This window comes from Mustela erminea, chromosome 6 (assembly GCF_009829155.1).
Source record: "Mustela erminea isolate mMusErm1 chromosome 6, mMusErm1.Pri, whole genome shotgun sequence".
NCBI lineage: Eukaryota > Metazoa > Chordata > Mammalia > Carnivora > Mustelidae > Mustela > Mustela erminea.
Genome location: NC_045619.1, coordinates 104,428,547 through 104,441,630, shown reverse-complemented (window position 1 = coordinate 104,441,630; position 13,084 = coordinate 104,428,547). Strand labels below are relative to the sequence as shown.

Here is a 13,084-nt window from a genome sequence, read left to right as displayed (position 1 = left end):
CATCCCCACAGCATAGTTAATTCTAGTACCAACTACTAAGGCACCTATGAAATGTGGAGATTCGTGACGTACTGTGATCTTGGGGTTCTGGAAAGACTAACTTTGAGCTCCGGGACCTCTTGGGCTGTAGCTAAAATCTTTGAGGAACATCACAGGATTCAAACCACACCAAGTTCTTCATGACCCTTCCCACCTTGGTCCAATGCGACAGCCATTTCTGAACTTCTGGAAAATACGGCAGCACCCACTTCTCAACGATATCTTAAAATTACCCACCCTCTCAGGGACTAGCCAAAAGGACTAAGTTGCCATGTGCACTAAATTGCAACAGGAATAACTTCGAGCTCCAGACCGAGGTACGTTTGCCTAGGTTTAGACCAGTGTTTCTCCATGCTGGCTGAGCATTTGAATCACTTGCAGAACTTGTTAAAGACACAGGTGTCAGAACACAGAGGTTTTGATTCAGTAGACACAGGATGGGCAACAGACATCACCTTGTGTTAAAGAGCTCTGCAGGTGATTCTGCTAGGTGGCCAGGGCTGAGAACCTCTCATCTGAATCCACACTCTTCATGAGATTGCAGCTTTCACTGCTCTTAATTCCTTGCTGCCCCATCTTTCCCAACCCTGGATCAATCCAACTGCTTTCCCTCTCTGCTCTAAATATGGACTGCTGAAATAAATCATAGAACATACCTAGGTTTCCACTCCAAATCCACATATTCCAACACCAACAAAGCTATCAACACTGATGGAAATCCTATGGTTCCCAGGTTAGTTCTTTCTCCCTCATTTTCCACACTGGCCATTCCAAATCTCCTCTTTCCCCCATCTCTCCCTCTTATCTACACCTCCCTAACCCTTCATTCGCTGTGGGCTACCTCACTTATTTCACCAAAGACAATGAAAGTTTCAAGAAGGAACCCCATAACGTAACCCCCTCCTCATCCCCTACCTCTACTTATCTATAAACATGACTGGGCCACCCTCGTCTAGCTCCTTCTGTATATTCTAGTATATTGTTTGAATTCCACCCTATCATACCTCTTTAGGAGCCTTAATACATCAATTACCTTTCCCTTTCTCTTATCCTTTAAACTCTCCCTCTCTGGGTTTTTTCCTACTGTAATTTGCATGTGTTCAGATCCCTCCCCAAATCCACAGTATCCAACTTCTCGCATCCCTCTTCTTTACTGCCAAGCTTCTTGGAAGAGCTGCATACATTTGTTGAATATTAACATAGCCTCCACCAACATGGCTCTCATCCAGGGTACCAGTGACCATGTCGCAAGATCTGAAGGACATATTCAGTATCATCTTACTTGGCATCTCTTTTGTATGTGATCCTGAGGATGACACCTACTTGCTTAAATCACTTTCTTCCTTTGATTTCTAACGCTACCTTCTATTGGTTTTCTTCTGCCTTCTGTGGTTGTTACTTCTCAGTTTCTGCCTTGAGTTTTCCTCTGTCCACCCCCTGGTCCTCTTCTTTTCTTAATCTACATACACTCCCTGGTTATCTTATCAATTCTATGGCTTCTACTACCTCACATTTTCTAATAATTCCAAAACCTTTATTTCTAGTTTACACGACTCTCCTGAGTCATCACACATATATCAACTACTACTTCTGCCCATTCCTCCCTAAAGACAAAGACCAAAATATATTCCTGCCCATATTCCTTTAGTCAACCAAAGTGAGTCAGAAACTCTGGAGTTATCTTTTCTGTTTCTTTACTCACACCACTGAACACATTAAATCATCATTCTACATCCTTAGTATCTCAAATCCATCCTCTTCACTCCAACACAGCAGATGCCACTTTGGTTCAGGCCACACAATGTGTCTTGGTTTAATTACTGAACAATTTCCTAAATTGGTCTCCCTGGTTCTACCTGTGACTCCTTCAAATCAACATTTCTCAACCTCCACACTAGTGCCACTTTGGGCTAACTAACTAACTGACACCAGTCTTAATTCCCCATCCAACCACATGACAATTAAAAATCATCTCCAGTCATTGCCAAACATTCCCTGGTGGAGAAAATAACTTCTTATTGAGAACCACTGCTTTAAACCCCTTCTCCACAGTACAGCCTGATATATTTTTTTTCTAAAATGCAAATTAGATTGATCATTCTTTTCCTTCATGTTCTATAATGGATTTCCACTGTCCAGGAGAAAAATCCAAACCCCTCAGTTTGATTTATAAGGCCCTGCACGGTCTGCTCCTGCTAACTCTCTGACCTCAATTCCGGATCAATCCAACTCAAGTAAGGCTACTGAAGAAAATCACAATGGCTCTACTATAAACTCCTGTATGCCCAGCCTCTTGGCTACCTTTCTACCTTCTTCTCTAATCATTCATCTTAATTTTAATTTTTATTTTTTTTTAAGATTTTTAAAATTATTTATTTATTTGACAGAGAGACAGAGCGATCACAAGTAGGCAGGGGAGTGGGGGGGAAGCAGGCTCCCTGCTGAGCAGATAGTCCAATTCGGGGCTCGATCCCAGGACCCGGGGATCATGACCTGAGCCGAAGGCAGAGGCTTAACCCACTGAGCCACCCAGGCGCCCTTAATTTTTATTTTCATTTCATTTCAATTTATTTTCATTTTATTTTCACTGGTATTCAATTTCATTTTCATTTCAATTTATTTCATTTCAATTGCCTGGCTCCTTGTTCAAATTATGGTCCTGTACCCTGTTATGTCCCAAGTGTGCCTAGAATACCATCTGACACAAACTAGGTGCTACAACGTATTTGTTGGAAGAGGGGAGAGAAGTAAAAAAAGGCCTGGACAACATGGAAACAGATGCCTGAGGGACTCACGTGGGCCTCGCCACCTGTATAGTGAGTCAGAGGTTACACGATGATGAGAATGAGTAGGATTTTAGTTCTTTGTGGAGATGTCAAAATAACAGGCTGTTCTTACAATGAGACCCAATATTTTCTACTGTCAGAGCAGGTAACAGGTTCATTTACCATCACAGATTCCTGCAGGCCAACTTTACATAAAATCATGAAGGGCATTGATGGAGTGAAACCATTTCCAGTAAAATCCCCAAGTATACAATGTTTAAACAAGGGTATTCACTGGTACCACTAGGATTGAATTGAAACCACTCAAATTATGAGTTCAATTATTATTGAACTCTATTTCAGAGGCCTGATTAAGAACAATGAATTAAGTTTTCATCAGACCATTTTAGAAAAATCTCACTTTATTCAATGAGAGAATAGAATTAAAGGGGGAGAGAAGCCTCCATCTTCCTTGACAAAAGGATCATCCAAGAAAACCTTCTACCCTCAGCTAAACTCATTATTGTCAGAAATGAAAGTTGGCTTGGTTCAAAGACTCAAGACTAAAAAGAATACACACTGAAAACTCCTTGTAGTACCATAAACTGTTATGGCAATAAAACTGGAATATACTCAGGCCGTATTACTACTTATCAGAAGCATGAAAGAATTCCACGAATCGTTACCAGACAGAAGTCAGGTACGTGGGAATGAAATGAGTTAAGGTCTGCGATTTGCTCTGAAATAGTTTAGCAACAACAATAATAGAAATGAAGGAGAAAGATTATGTGCAGTAAATCCTAACAGATTAAGTCAGGATGATGGAAATATTATATTATGTATTACATTCATTATATTAGACTCTTATTATTTGAAATTTTCTTGAGTAAATATTAAAAGTCTGCTCATATTTAGGGGCGCCTGGGTAGCTCAGTCAGCTTAGTGATCTACTCGTGATTTAGGCTCAGGTCATGATCTCATGGGTCCTGAGACAGAGCCCCACGTGTGGCTTTGCGTTCAGCTGGGAGTCTGCTTGAAGATTCTCTCTCTCTTCCCCTCCCCCACAATTGTAGGCATGTGTGGGCACGTGATTTCTGTCTCTAAGATAAATACATTTTTCAAAAAGGTCTGCTATATTTTTAAAAATTAGAAATTATGTATCATAAATCTAATAAAAATATTTTGGGAAGCCATTGTTTTAAATAGTATTTGTTATTAAAAAATATAGCACAGCAGGTTAATTTGGACAACACCTTTAAGTTTTCTCTAATGGGCTTTATTTTTAGGGTAAACGTATACTGAGCAATCCGACAGGTGGTTCCAATCTTAATTAAGTAGTCAACTAAGATTTTAAATCTACTGCATATACTGGGTCTAGCAGGATATCTGAAGGTGTATTTTACAATGTCCTCCAAAACAAAGCAAGCAAATGACTACAGTCAAGATGGTGCAATCGCTTTTTCTGAAAATTCAATAATGTTTCCAGAGACTTCTAAGTCCACATACAGGGCTATGCCAACCAAAGCCACACCAACAAGCCTGAACAGTTTCCTCAACTCCCTCCCGTTTCTGACTGCAGCCTGACGCAGAGCTCTGCCCCTCAAAAGCCACAGTGCTGTAAGTGAGCCTGGCCTTGACCTCCAGGGTGGCTCTCTGTCACCAGCCTTCACCCTGTCCCCCATGGAGCGTGCTGACGTGGAACGCTGAGACACACACACAGTTGGCACAACAACCACCAAAAGACAACGTAGGTGAACACTGGTGCTTCGCCTTCTCTAAAACTCCAGAAGCCTCAGAGGCCAAAGAGAGAGCCGGGGCCAGATGCCACCTCACCTGCAGAAGAACTCCCACAAGTCCAGGTTTTGAATTCTCTGGATTCTTTTAATTCTGCCGCGGTCCATTGTTTTCCCAAAGAGACTGGCAACCTCGTTATACTCGTGTGTTTGACTGTGCAAAGGAACCAGCTGAAAAAAAAGTTTGCATAGTTTTACAGGGGCCCCTTCTGTTCCCGCACAGGGCCGCTGGCCAGCCCCACTCTTACCTGATAGGGCACGTCGGTGTTCACATTCTCCCAGTGTGGGGGCATGGGGATGGCCTCATTTTCACAGATGTAACTTTAAATGGCAAAAGACACAACACAGTATTAGACGCTGGTGATAGTGATGGTTGATTCAATTCCACCTTTTCTCCAAAGCTTAATTTTCATGTTTGGGTTATTGTGACAAACGCAATTAACTAAAGCCCTTGGTTCTTTATTTTCAAATATTTACTCAATGTCTCCTGTGTGCTGCATTTTGGGTGCTGAACTGACAACTTTGATGGAAAACAGCCAATCTTGAATAACATCAAAATTTCAAAAATGGTTGTTTAATTGTCATGTTTTTCTAAAATTGCCAGAAGTTCTTTAAAATATAAGGAATATTTTAAATAAAGGCATTTCCAAGAAGAAAACAAAACCTTTGATTAAAAAACCTCCTCTTTAACAGATTGATATTGCCTATCAAATAAAGTCCAAACTCTTCAGCCGTATGTTCAATGTCCTTCAAGCTCTAACTCAAACCTAAACTTTTCTCTGTTGACTGCCCTCTATTCCCCACATACAGCCTGTGGTAATTCACCTAGTGTGGCCAGTGAAACTTTGAAAACCTGCCCACCACGCTGAAGCCCCCGGATGGGAACACAGAAAAAGATGGTAAGTTGGAGAGCTTCATGGCAAAAGGCTGAAAAGAACATACTGATCTCCTGGGGACTGGAGATTACTAGAAGAAAGTCATAAATTTCAAGTTTTTCTTTAGCTTCCTTTTTAAAGCTGACCGTAATTTTTAAAAGATCCTATAATCATACGTTTTAAAAATGAGTATGTATGAAGAAGCAGACAGTGAACAGTTTCCTCTCTCTCCAATTGTCACCTCTTGCCCCAGCTATAAGTAATCAAGTTTTTTTAGACTTCAGTGTATTATTCTTTCAGACTTCTTTAGGTTATCACGAACCAAATTTTTACACAAATGATAGCAAAAACAGGTTCTTTGCAGCCATTTTTTCCCCACTTATTATGTTCTTAAAGATCCTTCTGTATCAGTAGGTAGAGAGCATCCTCATGCCCCATCCCTACCACAAAACCTGGCCCAGGGTAAACACTCCATACAGGGTAGTTAAATGAATGAGGGCAATTGATTTTGCAGGTGCAGAGAATTCTATGGTACAGATGAACCATCATTTCTATAAAAGGTCCCTTGTTGATGGTATTCAGCTTGTCTTTGACTTTTTGCTACTGTTAAGAATGCTGCAAAAAACAAGGTTATCTGTTTGCCATTTTACACACCCACTAATGCATCTGTAGGATAACATCTTTGAAATGGGATTCCTGGGTCAGAGAACATATTTATTTAGGATTCTGACAGATACTGTCCAAATGTCCTCCTTGAACATTGGATTCATTAATATCACCACCAAAAATGGAGAGAATTCCTATTTCCCAACAACCTCTCCAAAAGGGGTGTTATCAAACTTTTGAATTTCTGACAGTTTGATAGTAAAAAAAAAAAAAAAAAAGAGTCTGGTTTCAGGGCGCCTGGATGGCTCAGTTGGTTAAGCAACTGCCTTTGGCTCAGACCATGATCCTGGAGTCCTGGGATCAGCTCCCACATTGGGCTCCCAGCTCCATGGGGAGTCTGCTTCTCCCTCTGACCTTCTCCCCTCTTGTGCTCTTTCTCGCTCTCTAATAAAATAAAATCTTTAAAAATAAAATTTAAAAAAATAGTCTGGTATAATTTGTAGTTCTCTTATTATGAGTGAGGTCATAGGTTTCTAATGGGTTATAGGTCTTCTACTCAGAGATTCAGATATTGCAGAGATAAGCTCTTGAAGGTAAGAGCGTCAGTACTTTTCCCAGTGTTTGTATTTTGTTTTTGTTTTGTTCTTCTTGTTGTTTTTCAGGAGTTTTTGTTTTGTTTTGTTTTTTACTTTCCCTGAAATATCTTCTAGCCTTGGAAAAGTTTTTTTTTTTTTTTCCTAATTTTTATGTACCCCATAGCCTTAATAAATTATTTCCTTGCCAGTAGGAAATGTAAACCACTCCGCTTGCATGTAACACATGCTTGACATATTCTTCCCACAAATGAATATATCTGTATCAATGGCCACTTGCTTTACTCCTTGCTCTCCTGTAGCCTACCTAACTGTTCTCCCTCTATCATTACCTTGCTTATTGTCTTCCATTCTGGTTACTCTCTCCCTCTCTTGGCTTCTATAGTCTGAGACAGAACAAAGTGCTCGACCCCATAGTGTGCTGCTTCTCCCCACCAAAGTACACCAGAAATAATAACGTACAATTTCACTAACATTGTCCATGATTATATCTCATTTTTCGCCCAGATTACATACTCTCGGAAGCTAAGTAATTTCTTTATTATATTCCTCACACTCAAGAATAAAGATATGATGTGGCCAGTAAGAAAATAATATGTTCTCCATATTCCATAGAAGTACTAGGGCATTCATTCTATAAGTACCTAAATAACATTTAAATCATGATGCTAAATAATAAGCCAAAGGTCTTAAGAAACAAACGGATAAAAACTTAAAGCATTTCTTTCCTTTCTGTAATGCTTTCAGAATATCTCCCTAGGAAAAGTAAAGGAGTATGTATCCACTCTAATTCACACGCTAGCATTTTTTTTTTTTTTTCTGATTGATTCTATATTCTTTCAACAGCAGGGATATCAATATTCGCTTGGGCAGAAAATAGGAGGTATGCTGTAAGATTTTCCCCTTCACTTTCATTCACATGAGTAACAAACACATATTCTCTTGGGCATCTCTGCCTCTCTTTTCAGGCTGCGTGCAGCCAGTGAGAGCAAAAAGGAAAATGTGCAACCAGCCCCGGGAGCAGAGAGCCGTGCTGTTGGCCTGGTGCTCTGGTCCCTCCTGCAGGCCTCCTTTGGTCAGGACAGATTGGAAATCACTCTCAGGAGTCCCCCGGTGGGGATAAGTGGAGGTAGAAACAAAATGGGCAACTGCCTAGGATTTACGGCCCGCATAACTGGATGGTTCTGTCAGAGTATCTGCAAGTTAATTCAAGCCTACTTCAGTAAGCTATTTCAAGGACTTGTAGTGGAGACCATGTGGCATTATGTAACTGTCCTAAAGAAATGAAAACATGTCAAAATATACAGGGAAATGAAGAGGACAACAGGGAAGGAAAAAAGGACAGAAAATAATCATATTGTTAGTTCATCAACCATTGTGAATTTCAGTAACAGAAAGAGCAGTATCAAGATCATGAAATAACCTACCCAGACATTTTCAGACTATTTGTTCCTCTGTCAAATACTAAGAAAGAGGAGAAAAGCCCACTCTTTCTACTCCTATTCTCTTTACAATACCTGAAAGCACTGATAGAAAAGGGGGCTCTTTTTATTAAGCGCTGTTTTCCAGTGATGAGATTCATTTGCTTCATTTCTGTATACAAAGACAAAGATACTAGGTAAGTGGTAGGAACATATTGTGCTGTAAACAGTCACGAAGATGTGTAGCCACACCACCTGGCGATGGGGAACCTTGGGGCTTGGGGAAGAGCTGACAGACACAGTCTATCAAGGATATCTCACCGTATCTATTTACCATGACATAAAAGTGCTATTCAGGAGAAGCCTAGGTGGCTCAGTCAGTTAAGTGTCTGCCTTCAGCTCAGGTCATGGTCCCAGGGTCCTGGGATCGAGCCCCACATCAGGCTCCCTGCTCAATGGGGAATCTGCTTCTTCCTCTCCCTCTGCCCCTCCCCCTGCCTGTGCTCCCTCTCTCTGTCAGATGAATAAATAAAATCTCTTTAAAAAAAAGTGCTACTCAGGGAGTAGGGCTTCATGGCATGATCTGCGCTCACACACAGGGTGTTGGGCTCCTGCAGCACAGTAGGCAGGGCCCACTCCTTTCTGTATCCCACTGCCCATAAGCAGATGCTACAGTGCCAGAATTCCAAACTTTGGAAAATGAAGAGTCCTCAGAAGAGAATGAAATTATAGAAACAAATCTTTTGGTTGGTTTATTAGGGGAAAGTATACTTTGATTTCTCCAAAAATTTGGGGAACAGTAAAAAGATACGTTACCACCAGAGAACTTGCGCAATTCACAGAATTCCAAAAACTGGTACATTTCTTGCCTTCTCTCTAAACTGTATACCCAAACCAAAAAAATAGAAAACCCGCTAGATGCAATATATACTTGTTAAAGAGATTCTAGTGATAAAAGTCTAATTAACTAACTGAAGGTATCATTTCCTTCTTTCTTCTGTGCCTTAGCTATGGCACTAGCACCAGGTCCATTTCTTTGTTCCCACAAAGCTAAGAATTGAGGCTTAATGTGAGATGCTAGTCCCTCTGTCTTATCTAACTAGCATTATTTCATTCCAAAATAAAGAGGTTTGCCCATCCAGGCAAAGGCTATAAGGTATAAAGTATGTTCTTCCCTTTCTAGATTCTCTTAGGTTCTGCCTACAATGGCATCACCACTGTGCAGGAAAAAGCAAGATCATCTCAGCACAGGGAGCAAAGCCTGTGGTGTCATCTTAAAGCAGTTCACTCTGAGTTTCTGTTTTACCATTTTTATCTAGAGCCCCTGAGTTGGCCTGTGGCAGAATGGCTGGGGCTAATTTTACAAACAGTACACGTGAAATGCTGATACCTGTAACTTTGATGTAGTATCATTATATGAGGGTTAGTGAAATTGAATGATTATATGTGACTCTTATCCTTTGATAAAGACTTTTTTTTAATAAACAGCATTGTTTGGGAGAAAGCTCTCCCTACAATCTCATTTACTAAAAATTACTCTTTCAGAAAGATGTGGCTTGTTGAATTATCTACCGAAAGTTTGATAAACTTTATCCTCGTCATGCAGCCTGGTGTGTGCATATCATGGTGTCTCCATATTGCTTCCAACAGGCACTTGTACACAAGACGTCTAAAAGGTCTAACAGATGCCTTCTGTCTCAACTGAGGCCAAAAGACAAATATCAGGGTCCCTTAAAGGCAATCTATTTGCCTAATGTCATAAAAAAAAGTGATGGCTAGCCAGGAGTAAGAATATATTAAAATATAACTCTTGCTAATCAAACAAGCTTTGGGGGAGACAATAATCATCAGCGATTTGGTTGCATCAACCTCTTACTGGACAAAACCCTTTCACCATTTCTGGGTCTTAGCTCCTCCAAGGTGATTTCTGAAGGCTTCACCACCCTACTGCACCACAACACACTACTAACTGTGTCATAACAATACTGCTCATAGAAGCTGGGATGCAATAGCTAGAGGACTGAACCATGCAGCAGCCAAAATATGCTTTATTAAGAAAGCCTCCCTGGGGTGCCTGGCTGGTTCAGTCAGTAGAGCATATGACCCCTTGACCTTGGAGTTCGAGCCCAACACTGGGTGTAGAGATTACTTTAAAAATAAAATCTTAAAAAAAAAAAAAATCCTCCCCATCCAGGTGTTCTATGTCTCTATGCAACCAACAGCTGAAACTACCAGCTTGAAACTGAAAGAGTTGAATTCTACAGGTTTTTCATGGGATACCTAAAACCATGCCCATATATCACGGATGAAATCCAAAGTGGGGCTGATTTCCAGATTAGCTGGCTATTCTGTGAAAGAGACAATGAAATCAGAAAATGTAGAAGGCAATGTCCATTAAAGAAACAGTTTTCTGTCCTTCAGCTGAACTTTTGTCTTCAAACCATCACCAGCTAGTGTTACTAACCTCTCAGATTGATCCTTAAAATAAAAAGATTCCCAGCTATGTCAAAAGGCTGATGGTGAAAAAAACAGCTAAAAAGTGTTTCGTGTTCCTTAGAAGTGTTACATAAATTCAAAATATACGACATCTCCACATACATTAGTATCGATAAGCACTCAAATACTCCTTTATAAAAGGTCATGTTGCTCAAGATTTTAAATCTTGAATTTTTATAGAGAGATTTCTGTGTATGACAAAAAGGATTTACTTCACTGCTTACAAATATATCAACTAATTCTCATCTTCAGAACTGTAGATTTTACCGTATCAATATACTAAAAACACACAACTATTAGGGAAAAAAACATACCTGCAAAGTCTATCTTGTAGCTGAATTTGGAAGTAGTAAAAGAAATGGAGCCACAAGGGTTTGTTTTGAAGCTTTTTTCGATATCTTCACTGCTAACTGAACACTGAATGTTGGTATCCGGCTTTAAGACAAACCAGAAAGTTTCATTTACCAGCTGTTCACATCAATGGCTTGGCCACAGAGGCGGTTCTGTGGTCACAGAGACAGAGAATGGAGCAACAAGGGGAAGTGACTGGTCACCTGCTCTAGTCCCCACACACAGGGAGAAACACAGCTAAGCCAGCGTGTGCAAAACAGTGTCAGGATTTCCAGCAAAGACACTCTAGCAACTGCTTCGAATTCCTCTTTCCAAGTTGATACAACTTTTGCAAATTATTATAACAATTACAACTTCCTCACTGGCTCAAATGAAATCTTTAAGTAGGCTTGGAAGTAAAACAGGACCATAAGCTTTTGAGTTTGGGTTCAGATTCACTAGCTGCATGTGACTCAGGATGGATTCTGTGACCTTTTCTGAGTTTCAGTCTCTTTGACTGTGAGACAGGGCTTTGGAGCTGCTGGGAGGCTAAAGAAGAAAAGGTACCTGTGGCATCTAACATAATACCCGGCAGACACAAGGTGCTTAACATGGGCTTGCTCTCTTCCCCTTCTTGCCCACCAAATGGAACTTGGAGTTGCTCGGCTGTAATGACACTACCCAACTCAGTCACACTGGCCCTCTGTACCTGCAGTGATCGCGCACTGCTTCTTCTAAATACGTGACTGACAAAAACCTGGGGAAACGAAAAGGAAAAGGATTTCTCATTTTTCTTTTAGTCAAGCTATCTGATGTCCTTAAGGCTGGATGTCCTTCAGGGTCTGCACTGGCACACTGTGCGGCAGCAAGGTGGCACTAAGTGAACTGGAAACCCTTCTGGTAGGTTCTAGAAAGGAGGTACCTGAAACATGTGCCACTTCCCACACTCCGCCAGGTAAAACCAGCCCCACTGGGTGTCCGACGTGTCCATCTCATCCATCTCACTATCCGTCCGCTTGGGTAAGAATTCTTCCGCTTTGTGAAACATCTCCTGAAAAGCCAGAAAGAAGCAGAAGAAATACTTTTCTTAATAACCAATGTATTATTTAGACATCATTTTTCTTCCTACAAAGTACTATATTCCAAGTGTCCTTTCCACAGTGACCCTTTGAAAAACCATTCTCTCTGGCAGATTGACTCTGAAGATAAACATTTATGAAGGCTGAATATAATATCACTGCTTAACAAATAAGACAAATAATAATACTCTCAGGTAAGATATATCGATGCCCATTCAACCATTTAAATAAGCTGTGTCAGTATCTATAAGCACTCCAGATTTTCAATATAGTGCCAAGAAATTTCTGTCTTATCATATGTCCACATATTTGATCAAAAGAATCCATGCTATCACAGCTCGTTAAGACCAAATTCATCTTAGATTTGTTTTAAACTTTCATTATTCTATGGCATGGAAAGATGTTTATAATCTATAGTGTTGAATACAAAAAAAGGTTACAATAAATAGAAATGGTATAATCCAATTCTCATAAAAAATTCCCGCATACATGAATGCATGTGTATGTACATGTCTATATGTGTATATGTACACACATACAGATCGTCTGGATGGATATACAACAATTTATGATAGCTTTTTCTGAGTGTCAGGATAACAATAATGATTGTAGGAACACGTACCTGCCTCTTACAATGTGCCAGGCACTAAGTGCTGTACAGATAGTAACTCATTTAGGACTCAAGACAACCCAGTTAGATAGGTATTATTATCCCAAATTTATAAATGAGGAAACTGGAGCACAGAGAGATCATACAATACGGAAGCCAGGACCCAAACACAGGCAGTCTGGATTGAGTCTGTGCATGTACTGCCACAGTATACTGTCTTATGCTTCATTATCAACAATCCTACAATCTTCCCTATATCACGTAACTCTACACGATCTTTGAAAATAAACATTCTTGAGTAGAGATTGTGATGAAGAGAGGGTCACCAGAAAAGGAGTGATGAGGTTAGTCAACGATGATTAACTTTATCTGGAATGTGTCCTCCTTATTCCTTCAGGGCTTTTAAATAAATTAAATTTGCATAAAACTGATACATGGAAACAGTCCCTGTGCAAAAAGGTCAAAACATTCTAGATA

At 40.2% G+C, this 13,084-nt stretch overlaps 1 protein-coding gene across 9 annotated transcripts in view; it reads right to left on the bottom strand.

The window, feature by feature from the left end:
• The window catches only part of PARP11 (poly(ADP-ribose) polymerase family member 11), a 43,377-nt gene that overhangs the window by 6,774 nt on the left and 23,519 nt on the right, over positions 1–13,084 (bottom strand). For all 9 annotated transcript variants that reach the window (XM_032349086.1, XM_032349087.1, XM_032349090.1 and 6 more), the window contains 5 exons: positions 11,841–11,969; positions 10,903–11,023; positions 8,189–8,264; positions 4,846–4,918; positions 4,638–4,768 (listed from right to left, as the gene is read on the bottom strand). In XM_032349086.1, coding sequence (XP_032204977.1) covers positions 4,638–4,768; positions 4,846–4,918; positions 8,189–8,264; positions 10,903–11,023; positions 11,841–11,969 — 530 coding nt within the window. The remainder of the gene's footprint in view (positions 1–4,637; positions 4,769–4,845; positions 4,919–8,188; positions 8,265–10,902; positions 11,024–11,840; positions 11,970–13,084) is intronic.